The 14,266-nt window shown below is 50.6% G+C and overlaps 7 protein-coding genes across 7 annotated transcripts; 2 read left to right on the plus strand and 5 right to left on the minus strand.

The window, feature by feature from the left end:
• Positions 1–109: 109 nt before the first annotated feature.
• EDD37DRAFT_626859 (WD40-repeat-containing domain protein) lies at positions 110–3,403 on the plus strand. Its single transcript, XM_062816329.1, has one exon. It carries the CDS (start codon positions 390–392, stop codon positions 3,066–3,068), a length of 2,679 nt encoding a protein of 892 aa, XP_062672168.1. The 5' UTR covers positions 110–389; the 3' UTR covers positions 3,069–3,403.
• EDD37DRAFT_626860 (uncharacterized protein) lies at positions 3,404–4,434 on the minus strand. The gene is made up of 2 exons (XM_062816330.1): positions 4,274–4,434; positions 3,404–4,228 (listed from the first exon to the last, which is right to left on the minus strand). The coding sequence occupies exons 1-2, from the start codon at positions 4,348–4,350 to the stop codon at positions 3,439–3,441; spliced, it is 867 nt and encodes a 288-aa protein (XP_062672169.1). The 5' UTR covers positions 4,351–4,434; the 3' UTR covers positions 3,404–3,438.
• A 427-nt stretch (positions 4,435–4,861) lies between these two features.
• Positions 4,862–6,030, minus strand: EDD37DRAFT_607855 (uncharacterized protein; the record flags this gene model as incomplete). Its single annotated transcript, XM_062815003.1, has 3 exons — positions 4,862–5,239; positions 5,328–5,625; positions 5,675–6,030. 3 exons carry the CDS (start codon positions 6,028–6,030, stop codon positions 4,862–4,864), a joined length of 1,032 nt encoding a protein of 343 aa, XP_062672170.1.
• Positions 6,031–6,631: 601 nt separating this feature from the next.
• EDD37DRAFT_607856 (uncharacterized protein) lies at positions 6,632–7,785 on the minus strand (the record flags this gene model as incomplete). Its single annotated transcript, XM_062815004.1, has 2 exons — positions 6,632–7,445; positions 7,487–7,785. The coding sequence occupies 2 exons, from the start codon at positions 7,783–7,785 to the stop codon at positions 6,632–6,634; spliced, it is 1,113 nt and encodes a 370-aa protein (XP_062672171.1).
• Positions 7,786–7,926: 141 nt separating this feature from the next.
• On the minus strand, positions 7,927–9,599 carry EDD37DRAFT_338266 (uncharacterized protein). The gene has a single exon (XM_062811656.1). It carries the CDS (start codon positions 9,496–9,498, stop codon positions 8,068–8,070), a length of 1,431 nt encoding a protein of 476 aa, XP_062672172.1. The 5' UTR covers positions 9,499–9,599; the 3' UTR covers positions 7,927–8,067.
• Positions 9,600–9,760: 161 nt separating this feature from the next.
• Positions 9,761–10,800, minus strand: EDD37DRAFT_338289 (uncharacterized protein). Its single transcript, XM_062811657.1, has 2 exons — positions 10,273–10,800; positions 9,761–10,221 (listed from the first exon to the last, which is right to left on the minus strand). The coding sequence occupies exons 1-2, from the start codon at positions 10,688–10,690 to the stop codon at positions 9,938–9,940; spliced, it is 702 nt and encodes a 233-aa protein (XP_062672173.1). The 5' UTR covers positions 10,691–10,800; the 3' UTR covers positions 9,761–9,937.
• Positions 10,801–11,677: 877 nt separating this feature from the next.
• On the plus strand, positions 11,678–13,844 carry EDD37DRAFT_626866 (tripeptidyl-peptidase I). The gene is made up of 2 exons (XM_062816331.1): positions 11,678–12,020; positions 12,068–13,844. Exons 1-2 carry the CDS (start codon positions 11,801–11,803, stop codon positions 13,660–13,662), a joined length of 1,815 nt encoding a protein of 604 aa, XP_062672174.1. The 5' UTR covers positions 11,678–11,800; the 3' UTR covers positions 13,663–13,844.
• Positions 13,845–14,266: the final 422 nt, after the last annotated feature.

Raw genomic sequence — 14,266 nt, forward strand, 5'->3', positions numbered from 1 at the left:
GCTCCTTCGCGCCGCCTGTCTCTTCCGCTACTCGAGTCTTGGCAAGAGATTCTCCAAGATTCGACCGGAAAGACCTACGGAGACTGCAGTGCTAGGCAAGATGATGATGCCGGGATCTAACTCCACAGACCTTTTTTTGACGGGTACTGCGAACTAGACTCAAACAGAACAGCCTCACCAAATTGACATCACAGACCGTGCAGCACTGTCATTCTTACTCAGGAACCAATTGAATACATATTGACACTTTACTGCTATACACCTACAAACACACATGCGTTTCCCAACTTCTCTATGAGAGACTATCCCTCCGCGCTCTTCCCCGTCTTCCGCTACGATCCCCAGCGGTAGAGGCATATGTCTCGTGTCCTAGAATCTCGTTCCGCGAAATGACCGCAACCGATCGCGAACAATGCCTGACTCCTACTCAAGGACTAGCCAAACCAAGTAAATTTTATCCCGCAAAGATATCAATACCTCACCATCAGTTGCGACACTACATCAGCACGACAGATGGGAATCTCATCTACTATGTCACAAACTACGATGTGTTTGTACTCAACCTCGAAACCCAACAGAGTTCCCTCCTAGCCACGATACCCTTCGAGGCGAGATGTCTTGCTGCGGACCTGGGGTGGGTATGTGTGGGTGGAGAGATGAATGGCGACTGCGCGTTCATCAAGGTTGAGAAAGATGATTACGGTCACCCGAAATGCTTCGGACACGATCTGGTGGTGGATGTGCTTGGGGGAGAAATAGTCAACTCGATGAATATACACACAATGAAAAGCCCTAAGGCGCCGGATGAGCCCATTGTGTTGATCAGCAACAACGACAAGACCATCAAGGTATACTCTCTTGTACAACGGCAGGTCTTGACCACTTTGTCTCACAAGCAACCCATGAATTTTGCGGCAATGTCTCCGGACTCAGAGATTATTGCGGCAGTGGGTGATTCCGACAAGGTACACTTCTACCAGCGTCACCTCGACCGCTTTTCAGAGAATGGTTATGCCAAGTTCGATTGGCTTCCATTCGCTGAGGTGGTTGTTCCCACGGGAGACCCTGTATACGACGACTACAGTTTCGCCGTTGCATTTTCACCGTCTGGACATCTATGCGCGTCTTCCTCTCAAGGTGGCTCGATAACCGTTTTCGACATGGAGCGCCTTGTTCATTCTGACAAGAATCCTGGCAATTCGATCTTGTGTACGTTTCGGTCTTCTCGGCCTACATTGTGGGGCTGTGTTCGAGCCATGGCATTTTCTCCTGCACCGTGGGACATCCTTGCTTGGGCTGAAGATCATGGAAGGATAGGTCTGGCAGATGTCAGACTTTGTTTCATGCGGCGACAGATACTGGAATTGGATTCACATAAGGCCGAGACGGTAGATCTTGAGGATGGCACGCCCGTCACCTACCGAAATCTGGGAGTCAAAGAGCGTCTGAAACAACAACATCTGGCTCGACTTCGAGCTATTCGAGGTTCAAACCCCACCGAAACAGTATCCGAAACAAATAACGAAGAAACTGAGGCTGGCCGGCGTTATACTCGGCAGGACTTGTTGAGTTATCATCAAGGACTGGATCTAGACGCACGAGAAAGATCAGTTATCGATGCGCTGGAAACCACAATGGACAATGTAGAGCAAACCGCCACGCGCCCCTTCAGTATCAACTACACATCTTCACCACAACAGAGGGAACAACAGTTTTCTCATGGGTACAATATTGATCTGCTAGCTCCTCTCCGCGGATCCCAAGTTAGTCGGTCCCATGGACCTCGTCGGAGGACCTCGGTGGTACTGTCGGAATCTAGTTCGACTGGCAATCAACTCCTTGATCCCAACAACAACGAAAGAACCAGACTGTCTGCATCTCCTGTCAGGATAGGTGAGGACGAACACGCCACCACACGATCACCAGATCCTCCGGCACACACCAGCCGAATCCTGTCGAGTAATATTCCACCAAGTGATCCTTGGCACGTAATACAAACCGCTCTCGAGACAGCACGAGAGTCGGACAACAGCAACCGGGCGAATCTGGCCCGAATCGAGGCTGCTCTGGAGTCCGAACGTCAGCTGGGGAACCAACTGGAGCGTCAACTGGCCGACGAACGACAGCTGTCAGCTCTTCTGCGCAGACAACTCGACACTCAACAACGATTACTCATGGAGAATTCGACCCAATTGGACCATCTTCGCGCAGTGGCCCGAGAATCCAATGCCCGCGTCGAAGCCTCTCTTGAACGAGTGTTTCAACGTCAACTCGCCAGCGAGGAACAATTCCTACAGCAACGCTCCCGAGAGCTACAGGAACAGATGACCGCTGGGGAACAATATGCGCAAAGACTCACCAGAGAACGAAATCGTCTCATAATGGCCAACCCCGAAAGAGCCACGGAGCTTCAGCCAGTATTTCCCATCGAAAGAAATTCTCCAGATGCTCGCAGCACAACTCTACCTACCACTCTGCGACCTGACAGTCTCTCCAGCGTCCTGTCCGAACACAGCGAATCTCGGAACCAACGGATTCAGCATATAGAACATCTGCAGCGTCAAGTCCGTCGCGCTGAGTCACGGGTGGCATTGGCGACGGCTGACATCCAAGCCCTCGAGAACGCCATACGTCGTGAATTCGGTCGTCAGGAGCAAACCGAGGTCGATACTACACCACGGAGGCCGGGCGAGTGGAACACAGTCAACCCTCCAAGCTGGCGTACCGGATTGAACCCGTCCGAACGAAATCGATCTGCCGCCGCCGCTGCAGCAGCCCGGCGTGCCCACGACCGAGGAAGTCAGACTCTCGCCGACCTTGCAAGTCGCATCCCAGACTCGGATCTGCGACTGGCCAGGATGATGTTCTTGTCAGGTATGTCAGGCAATCGCGCGACGGATGCAAATGGCAATTGGACGGCTGGCGCAGGCTTGAACAGGGTTCTGGCGGGCGCATCATCTCTGACAGCACGAGAACCTCCGACCACCACCACGGCAGCGGATGCTGTGCGCGAGATGGGACCTGGGACTGCTGGCATTGGCTTCAGTCCTGATGGTCAATATCTGTAAGTTTCACACGCACCGGAGTCGCTGTTTGACGCCCCGACTGACAAAATATAGCTTTGCCGGCTCCGAAGAGGGTATTTACGAGTTCAAAATCAACCTGCGCGACCGTATGACGTTCCCAGCCGTCGAGTTCAGATGAGCTTGCGACTGACACTGTATGTTTATGAAACTTGATGAATTTTGGTGCGACGGCGTCATCTTGTGCGGAGCTTTTTGGCGTCGAAAACAAAATCCCATGGTTCGGGCTTCACGGATCGATTAGCAGACCACAGGGCTGGCGCACACTTGAAATACTGTATGTTGATAGTCTACCCTTTCTTGACATTCTTGAGCAGTATATAATGATATTCTTACTGCATTTCTGCTGTCAGTGTTACAATTGCTCCGTTTGTGCAGCGCCTTCCAGCAAAAGCGTGCCCTTCTCCCTCTTCAACTCCTCTACATCTTTGATCTTGATCTGCATGACTCGCAGGACGGTGTACTTGTGTTTGCTGTGGACGACCTTCCGATGTCGATTCCTCCGCTTCTTCTTCTCTTTATCCATCATGGGATTTGTCTCTATGCCCATCACGCGCATTCGACATTCGAACAGCCGCTCGTCAATATAGTTTGGCTCGCCCGTGCGCTTGGTGTCGTAGGACTCGGTGTTAGCCATGCCCGCTTTCAGCGTGTATTCTCTCGATCCGAGGATGCTGGCGCGGTTGAAGCGCAGAATGTCGCCTGGCGAGACGCCGTGCATGTGGAATGGGAGACGGAGAATGTCACCTTCCGTGATTAAATATGGAAAGCGATGGACGTGCGCCACGATGTAGTGAGGTTTCTGGAGGATGATGTTTGGTAGTAGATTTTGTAGGGATTTTGAGAGGACGAGCGGACGCGAGAGGGATTGTGTTGTCGAGGGAGGGGTGACGACTGTGTTGGACTCGGATATCGATGTAGATGTTGTGCTTGTGAGAAGTGTGGGAGGGATGTCGGGTTGTGTGCTCTGGAAATCTGCCGCCGGACTGGCCTGCTGCGTCGCCGCTTGATGTAGTCTCGCGCGGAACGGCAGGAGGAATGTTGGCGGTTGCGTTGTCGACCTCGAGGAGGTGTTCAATGCGCTTCGAACGAGAGAGCGCGAAGACACATGGTGTGATCGAGATTGATGGGATTGCCGTAGAGTCCTACCACTGTTAATCATTGTACAGTCTCGAATTGAGAGTATGTACCTCATCGATCTCGATGGCACCCTTGACGGCATTGAATCAAATATGCATTTTACCACGCGTCCACAGATGCGACACATGATGACTGTCGACGTTGGGTGAATATGATGGTTGTTCTCGAGCGATGTTGAGTGCAGTCAGTGGCTTCGAATTGAAGCGAGCTCGGGGTTGATCAAGACTTTCTCGGCTGGTCACGTGGTCAACCTCGACATTTCAACGACCGAGTTCTAGTTACTGGACGACTATCTCTTCAACATTACCCAACCTATCAAGAATACTTTTTAGGTGCAGTACGATAACCCGACAAAGCATTCCGTCACGTACAATTCACACCGCTATCCTGTTCCGCCGGTTCAGGTCAACCGCAATCTCAGCACACCGCATATTCTTTCGTAACTCTGACCGTCTTTGATGACCTATGCACAAGTCAATCTGACCTCTTCGCCAAGCTTGTTGCGCGTAGATGACTTTGAGAATGGTGCATCGGTGCAGCCCTGCTTAGCTGAGGTCTCTTATTCGTATCCAATATCCAAATCAGCTTCACCGATACACTCTCACATCCTCATCCTGCAAGAATTCCATAGGAGCATGTCACTCTATGGTGACTTTCGGAGCAGCATCGTCACCGTCGTTCTTCATCCACGAACCCCAGCAATAAAGATGTGAGTTCTTGATTGCGGCATCTGGATCCTCGCCCCATTTTATTCGAGTCAAATAGCCGTCGACGTCAAGTTGGATCAGCGGTCTTGTGATGCGTCCAACCAAATCTTTCAATAGCTGAATGTCTGCTTGAAGTTGAGTCAATTGCGTTGCAGCAAGAGACTGCTCGGCTCTGGCGACGGCGACTTGTCCTTGCAATCCGACAATCTTCTCTTGGAGCTCTCTCTTTTCCAATTTCATTTTTCCATTCTCTTCTCTAACCTCGACAAACTCTTCCACGAATCGAAAGGGTCGCAGAGGAGGCCAAACCTGGTCGTGGAGATGAGAGTGTCGTGCGACGCAGGAGTCTTCCAGTATGGCCTGATGGACGCGAAGGCGATGGGGCACTCTGGCGGACATGGCGACGATTGGGACCAAGGGGAGTACCTATGACAATAGTATCCTCTTGATCCTCTTCCTCCTCTTCCACCTCATCGTCATTACAGGCTTGAGCTTTGTGAACTGTGACCGCAGGCTGCGGTGTCTTTGCTAGAAGTTCAGCAAGTCGTGGTTGGAGGTGTGGCGCAATCTTGAGGGTGGTGAAGAATGCTGGACGATATCGCTTAGTGGCTGGCTCCTCGTCATCTTCATCGTGCGCTCTCTTATCACCAGCTCGAGGTGATGCCTCTATCTTTTGAGAACCTAAGGATTCGCGACTAGATAGAGTCAGTAATTGGACACAAGGTAGTCCCTTTCTTTACTCACCACGAGCAACCAGTTGTATTCTTGACATAGTCTCTGTCAAGTGGAAGGAGGACTTTGTGAAACTCAATAGCAGATGAGACGTCGTTGAAAAGGAAAATTAGTCTAGGAGACTTCACCGATTTCTCCTCGGGGATCCATTTCAAATTCAGTACCAGTGTCAAGCATGATGGCGAGACGGATTCGTGGAGGACTTTCTGGATCGACCGAAATGATTCTTGTATGATAGGAGGTCTGAAAAGTAGAGGGTCGTAGACGATAAAGGCATGTGATGCTGTGTTCCAGCTAATTTCACAGCCCTCGTAGGTTGCATCTCCCGCGATCCAGAAGGATCGAATTGCAGCTGTATTGTCTGGCATGGTTCCTCGTGCGGTTTGAATATGTAAGTATGGACGGCGAGAAAAGACGCAGGAGTGACTCGAAGGAGGCAGTCGAGCTACAATACTGGCACGCGCTTGACTTCGACAACACTTGACCACTGCCTTGTCCGTTTCGTTGAAAGATGATCAATGAACAAGAGCTGCAGAATTGATGTCGCTAAAAAGTAGTATGGGGTTGCCAGGGCCGGTCGCGTTATGGCTGCAGTGTAAGTGAAGTGATGGTTTCATGAACAGTTAGTAGTGAAGACCAGTAAGACACGTCTCGTTGGTAAGTGAAGTGGAATCCTTTCCGTGGCCAGTGAATGTTTCAGCCGCACTCAATATCGCAAGACCTGCGTCAAAGTGGCAGGCACGTACTGTTCCAGAGATTGATAAGTTTGTGCAAGATGCGTGCTGAAGAAGCTCGATATGCCCAACCCAAACGGTCACCAGCCCTCGTAAGCCGTCATGCTATAGCTCTTTGATGTGATATTGTTTCCCTTGGCTCCAATGCATCTCGACCGAGAGGGCGAAGATCATCCAACCTCTCTCAAAGCCTCGTATATCTACTCTTCGTGGTGACCATTGCCATCGTGTCATCTCACTTGTTCATGCTGGCAGCGAAGAAAGGCCCTTTCACATCCTTGCCCTCCCTGACCTCCTTCAAGAAGTTGTCCACGTTCACCCCAGCCAGCCACATTCCAACGAGGTCTTGCAGTGCTTCGATGTCAGCCTTGAGCAGACTGTCCTCCGACTTTACTTTGGCAAGTTCGGTCTCGAGTTCCGCGCTGTTTGTGGCCTTCGCCCGAAGGGCCTCGTTCTCCTTCTGCGTAGCAATTTTCTCCTTTTCCAGTCGCGCATTATCGGCTTTCAGTTTCGCAACTTCCTCGGTCATGTCGTTGCTAGAGCGACATGCCTCCCTGAGCGTGTCACGCCAGTGATCGAAACCTTTCAGCGCCCGGTCGAACATCGTTCCAGGCTCGTCTGGGCGCGGACGCTTTGTTGGCCGTGGGGAGATTGAAGGATGCATTGGCGTCTGAGGCTGGGTCTCAATGGGGCTTGCGTCTCCTGCTACATTCCCACTTTTCGCTCCAGATGTTGAGCGGGACCGTTGCTCGTGGGAAACGGCTTCAGCAGCTGCAGAACATGTATTGACTCCTTCTCCTGCTGCCATGCCCTTCTCCTCATGGATATCAAAAGTTTCCGATCTTGCCTTCTTCTTTGTGATCGGATGTCCGCGTCGACCCAGACCGACTGCGAGATCATTATAGATTTCCTCCTTGTGTGGTTTGGCGCTGAAAACTTTGACCACCTCGTCCCATCTTCCCCAAGTCGTGACGGTTTTTCCGACTCTCCAAGCAACCGAGTGGGACACAAATCCATGACCAGCCAGCGTCGAAAGGGTGACTCCGGGGCTTTCAAGCACATGACCAGTAGGCCAGTGTTTTTGCCGCACATGACGTTGAGAATGTCACGGAAGTGATGCTGTACTTCTGCAGGTATTCCGGTGATGAAGAATTCCTCATCTTGAGGCTTCAAATGGAAGGAGCAGTTGTCGGATGTAGTACCAGACAGAGTATCGTAGTACTTCTTGACAGTGAAGGTCCTCGGCGCCAGATGTTCCGCTAATCCTGTGAGGGGATCAAGCTTTGCTGAGGGTCGCTTTTGAGACACAGGAGGAGTTGCTGAAGCAGGACCTTGAGATGTGTCCTTCGTACCTGAGCCAACCATCTTTGCAGCTGGATTGCGAGGCATGACGCGGCGTATCCAAGAATGGATCGACAGCGACCAGGATTTCTACTCAATGGTGATTGAAGAGTAGCGACGTGGTTGTAGTGGATGAAAGACCGGCAAGAGACAGATGGAGTAGGATTATTGACAGCAGGTCCTTTCACATGCTTCGATGAGTTCAGTCTGTTTCTGGGAGTGACCTTCTGCGCGGAGTGTGAGATGACAATGTGTTCTCAAACCTCAGCATGGAATTTAATTGAGAGTCTCTGGGTCCGAAAGCCAGTTCGACGGATGAGAGAAGGTCATTCACTCCCTCATGATACTGCCCAATAGCCTTCCGAGCACGCCTCTCACATTCCGTTCGTTGCCAGACTTTAGTGTGGTGAGGACCAATGCGACACTGGTCGCAAACACGGCCTGTTCCCTGATTCTGTACTGCCTGTCATACACTCGAGGCAGCAGAGTGGCTAATGCTCTTGGAGCAACGAAGAAAGCAACTTCTTGTCGTCGACTTGGTTTCTCTAGGAGTATGGACCATCCACATGCCAGACAGCCTGCCAGAACACAGAGCCCAGAGTCCCACATCTGCGGCGTTACGGTTTTGGTTGAGAAGATCTTGGGCCCGAGCCGGGTTCGAGCAAGGCAAATTCCGTAGTAAACCAAAGCGGTATATGCTGCCAGAAATGATGACGACCTCGCTGCGGCCTTGAGACCCTCCATTGCAGACTTCAAGTTGGGAGTCCGGATACGCGCAAGCAGTTGTAGAGGCACGTAAATCTCCATTGCGAATTTCCAGCTTCGCGAGAACCTCGATGCAGCATGCACTTCACAGCTTTTGCCGGTGCCAGAGTGATACAACTCACATGGTATCGGGATAGTCTTAGTTGGATCACCATATCCCTCGGGCAGACCGAGCTTCTGGCATAATGGCTGTAGGAGTCCAGCTTTTCCCGTGTCCTCCCCATACACAAACTCTCCTCGGCGTGCCAGCCGAAGACCTTCGATGAGTCGAGCATCTATATCGGCCACTTTTGATATCCACTGGTTATACTCGCGAGGTAGTCGATCAGGAGCATAAAACCATGACCACATGATGATTGCTGCTGAAATCGAGAAAATGGTCGGATCTGCAAGTCTGCGAAGGTCGTTTGCTAGTCCTGGGTTTCGTTGTTCGAGATGCCATGGCTTCGAGCGACTTCGTGTCCATGCAGATATTATGACGATATCTAGAGCTCGGCAGAATGCAAACAGTGTGAAATCGATAGTCTTGCCAGCATACTGAGGTTGGTACGAGGGTGGAGGGAGGTGGTGTTTGTTGGGCGATTCGAGGCTACTGATACCACGTTTTCGGAACCAGTTTTCATCGCGGTTCAGAAGATCGAAGGCCAGCCATGCCGAAAGCAGGGAGCAAACAAATTGTATACGGCGTGTGAGTCTGTCATTCAGACGAGTTGGCCCATTGCTGTAAATGGAAAGGACCTTTTGAAGGATTGCACGGACGAGGCGAGGGAGAGCCGTAGCTCCTCCAACGATTATTGCCGCCGCGGTAGGAAATCGATTGGGCTGAGTGGAGGTCTTGAGAATGGTGCAGAGTATATTCAAGTTCTCTTGCGTCGAGAGTTTCTGTCTTCGTAGACTTCTTAGGAAACCGAACAATCTGGGACCCGTGAAGGTGACATGTCCTAACGCATAAGCGCGAAGGAGGGGTTTGATGGCGTTGAAATCGACATGATCCATGCTGTTCAGCTCTGGTCCTTGCGAGTGCGTATTCCCTGTCTATCAATCATTGTATAGGTGAACGTGTATAGTAGGATAGAATGGAAACACCTTCGTCATCGTCAGTGTTGACATTGTTTCCGTTCTTGGCGTTACAACCTCGGCACAGCACCAGACTACGGAATAGGGGTTGGCATGTGAAGCCTGTCAGCGGCAACAATCATTACCTAGGTATTGTATTCAGCATTGATCTGCTAGGATGCGCTCTACAACTTGTACTCGTACACCGCTACAGACGCTTGCTGTAGACCTAGCCGACCATGTTACGAGCCAAAGGCGGCACCTATGCTGACAAACTGATTGATCTTCCGTCATCATCGGATCTGATTCCTCCCCAGGACTTGCAGACTGACATTCTGTGTCTTACTAAGTAGGTCGTCTACGCTGCCCTTTCAACGACCTACTCGTCAAGAATAACTTCATCGTCTCCAGTGTCCTCGGCTTCACCTTGTTCGTGTCTTCGGCGTCTCATCTCAGCATTGTGCTCATTCACATGTCTTGCCTCCTCAGCAGCTCGCTGAAGCTCAGGATCGCCTCTGCGCTTCTTCAGGTTCTCCTGATAGCGACGTCGTTTCTCGGCATTCTTCTTCCGCTTGGCGTCCTCTACTTCGGCAGCAGTGAGATTCTGATATAACATCTCTACGCTGTCCTCGCTTTCGTCGTTTCCGTCTTCGCCATGGAGACCTGTTCCTGTTAGTCACTGGACAGTATTGACTGCCCTCGATGTAAAGGTACCTGAGGTGCCCTCTGTCTGAGGTTCTGGAAACTTGATATGCGGAAGGATAACAGCAAGTCGTTCTTCTTCGGTTTCCAGTCCAGCGAACAATTTCTCAATGATGGTCGGGTTGCACGCGGTGAATGTGTTGACATGTTGCTGCAGAGCATCCAGTGCCTTCAATTCTTCGGGCAGCTCGCCACGTAGTTGTTGCTCGATCGCCGCCCATTTCCCCTCGTCAGTAGTCTGTGTTTCGGATTGCTTCTCAAGCTTCTCCTGCTGCTTGAAGAGTCTCAGGCCATATGCAGATGTTTGAGGATGGGCCGAACGGGCGATATAAAACCAGTTCGGGCGAGCTGCTTCTTTCTCCTCTCGTTTAGCTGCAATGATTTCATGTAGATTAGGAGATGGCTGCTTTCGCTTTCGGTTCCCTGCCATCGTGAGCTGCTAAAGGTGGGGGGTGGCAGAAAGAACAAGATTGCAGAGGATGCATTGAGGAATCGTTGACAAAACAATCCATTCTGGCCGTGAAGGAAGGCAGTGCTAGATAGTGACTGTTGTGTTGCTATGAGACAGTCAAGGTGGTAAATACTTGGACAATTCACTCGACTTGTGTATGAAGAGGAAGTCACGCAATGATAACATCGCATCTTCACATCTAGAGGGTGGACTCAGTGACCACCTTGGACGGTACCTGAGGTTTTTGATTCGGCACAAGAATGAACATAACCTGCTTGTAGAGATGTTTCGGCTGAGAGCACGCCCGTTGCATCGGTCCACCACCAAATCTTCTCTCGCGGCAGCTTCTCAGTGCGAAATCTGTCACCTTGAAGAGAATGGTCGTGGTGTCGAGGAAAGAGAACGACGGGCTGAATGTTAAGAGGTGGCATATTTGTTTACTTTCTGACATTCCGTCTGACGGTGTAGTCTCCATACCAGAACTGCATCTGCACAATATGTGTCAGACACTGCTCTAGTAAGGATTTTTGTAGATCCAATTCAATGCGAAACACGGAGTCAAATCGATCGACAGCCAAGCAACATCTCCGTTACATTCTGAATCAAGTCAATTGAACTAGCGGGAAAAGTATACCAACTTCTATATGATCCAATCATGCAGAGAATGTAACGAATTGTTACACTTTTCGGAGACGAACCACGAAATCTCATCACCAACGAACAGTACCTGGTACCTTTGGTCCGTGTAACGTCGAAGGTACTCGTGATCTGGCGCTGTCCTACAATCTACTTCTATTGTTATCTCCTAGGACAACAGGATCAGAAAAGAAAACCAATACTTTACACATCAACCAGTATCTCCATATTTCATTTGTTAGTGCCGTTCACGGATCCGTCTGCCTTGCCCTTTAATGTAAATCTCTCGACTCCGCCTGCCAATGACGGCATTGGAAAGTTGGTACCTGGTAAGTACTTCACTTCACTTGAGAATGTCTGAATAACCATCAGCCTCTCTCATCAACACTCTTTTCTCCCTTTTCTTTATTCTTGCTTGCATTGCATTGCGCTTTTATCGCTTTAACGTTCGTTATGCTTTCGTTCCGCCTGCTGTTGGCCGTCCTGGTTAACCTCCAGTCAATCGTTGCTTCGCCAGTACATCCCTCCCGCTCCGAGTACGCCGTTAAGGAAACCAACAATGTCCCTCCAAGATGGTCTCTTGCTGGAAATCCCCATCCTCTCCACCCCATAAAGCTCAACATCGGTCTCAAACACAACAACTTCGCCCTGCTTGAGCAACATCTACATGAGGGTAATTGGTTCGTCTGACTCTCAGGCCATCTTCACTGACCCTGCTAGTTTCCAGCCCTTCCCACCATCGTTATGGCCAACATCTGTCGCAGCAAGAAGTTTACGACCTAATGTCACCAACTGATGAAACAGCCAGACTGGTACAAGAGTGGTTGTTGGAAAATGGCCTGGACTCATCTCACTGCCAATTCAATTCTGCCCGAGACTGGATCACCCTCACCCTACCAGTCGCTAAGATCGAAAGTCTTCTCGACACGAAATACTCAGTCTACCAGCACGAAGATGGTAGCAGACTCGTTCGAACCACCCATTGGTCTCTCCCTCGCTCGCTTCATGATCATATCACCACCATCCAACCTACCACGGCATTCTTGAGAGCCAACCCCAAGGGTGAAAATGTCGTCACCGTACCTGCGGACGTAGATCTATCCGACCTGACCTCTGAATTAAACTCCTCCCAGTTGGCAGGCGTTTGCAACTTTGGTGGAATGACCACGAAATGTCTGCGAACTCTGTACAATACCGTCAATTACCGGGTCCAAGTACCGAACAACAACTCCATCGGTTTCACAAACTACCTCGGTCAAGTCTCGAATCGATCTGATGCCCAACTTTACCTTGAAAACTTCCGGCCTGAAGCTGTCAACTCCTCATTCTCCGTCAAGCAGATCTCTATCGACAGCGGCCCCCTCGACAATGCCACAGCTGTGCCTGGCAATGAAGGAAATCTTGACCTCCAGACCATCCTTGGACTAGTCTACCCAATTCCAGTCACGCTCTATTCGACGGGCGGAATGCCGCCCTTCGAGGCAGATAGTGCCACCACAACTAATACCAATGAACCATACTTAGAATGGGTCAACTGGATGACCAGCCAGGATAGCAACAGCCTCCCAAAGGTCATCTCCACTTCTTACGGCGATGATGAACAAACCGTCCCCGAGTCTTACGCCAGAGAAGTCTGCAATCAGTTCGGCGCTCTCGGCGCCCAGGGAATCTCCCTCTTCTTTAGCTCAGGCGACAGTGGTGTCGGCAAGAACAACAGCTGTATCTCCAACGACGGCCAGAACAGGACTACCTTTCTTCCTGTCTTTCCAGCTTCGTGTCCTTATGTGACCACCGTCGGCGGAACCAGAAATTATCCTGAAGTCGTAGGATACGACACGACAAATGGCTTTGCATCGGGATCTGGCTTTAGCAATTACTTTCCACGACCGTCTTGGCAAAATGGTGTCATAGAACGATATCTCAATACCACCGGCGACCAATTTGAAGGTCTGTACAACTGTGAAGGTCGTGCATATCCCGACCTCGCCGCACAGAGTTATCGGTACATTATTTTCCTGGAATCCATGGTCCAGACAGTCGATGGAACGAGCTGCGCAGCGCCTACAATCTCAAGTATCTTTTCATTGGTCAACGACGCCCTGACGGCGGCGGGTAAGCCCCCCATGGGTTGGTTGAATCCCTGGTTGTATGAAAAGGGTTATCTGGCATTCACCGACGTTGTCAATGGAAGCAGTGTTGGCTGTGATGGGCCTGGTTTCAGTGCCGGCGAGGGATGGGATGTTGCCAGTGGGTTTGGAACACCGGATTTTGAAAAGATCCTAACTGTACTCAATCTCACCACAACCGAAGAGTGAATGTGCTGGAGGTCATCACCTCACCACATCTTCAAAAGCTTTGGCTGCAGGTCTCGACCAGACAGTCACAAGATCGCTGCATAATGTATCTGCAGCAGTTTATGTATTACTAGTCGCATAGCGTTGGCATAACAAAACGACATTACTAATACAATGCATGAAGAATACAATATTTCGCCGTAGAGATGATATAGTGAACGAGTCTCGGACTTTCTCGTCCAGCTCCGCCTTGATAGAGCATATATCAACCCCACTCGACAACAAAAACATTCTAGCATAAACTACTTTCACTTTATTCAGCTGCATCAACGACATGTCTCGTGGGTCGTCCCCAGACATTGCACGACTGTCTGACATTTCCAAGAAAACATTCAGCTGCGGTCTGCCTGCGCCCATTGACGATAGCCTGTACAACCACCGGAGAATTTCCGCTTTCCCATCAGACCTCAGCTTTCTCATAGCGTGTCAGTCATACTGCCGGGTGAAGAACGTCAGCACCGATAGTCCAGATCACTTCTGTCTCGGAAAGGGGACGGCCAGGGCCTAGCCGACATGGCTTAAACCGTTTACAGTAGCCGTTAAGCCTTTGCCTCAGCCAGCCAAT

This window comes from Exophiala viscosa, assembly GCF_022695815.1.
Source record: "Exophiala viscosa unplaced genomic scaffold EDD37scaffold_3, whole genome shotgun sequence".
Taxonomy (NCBI): domain Eukaryota; kingdom Fungi; phylum Ascomycota; class Eurotiomycetes; order Chaetothyriales; family Herpotrichiellaceae; genus Exophiala; species Exophiala viscosa.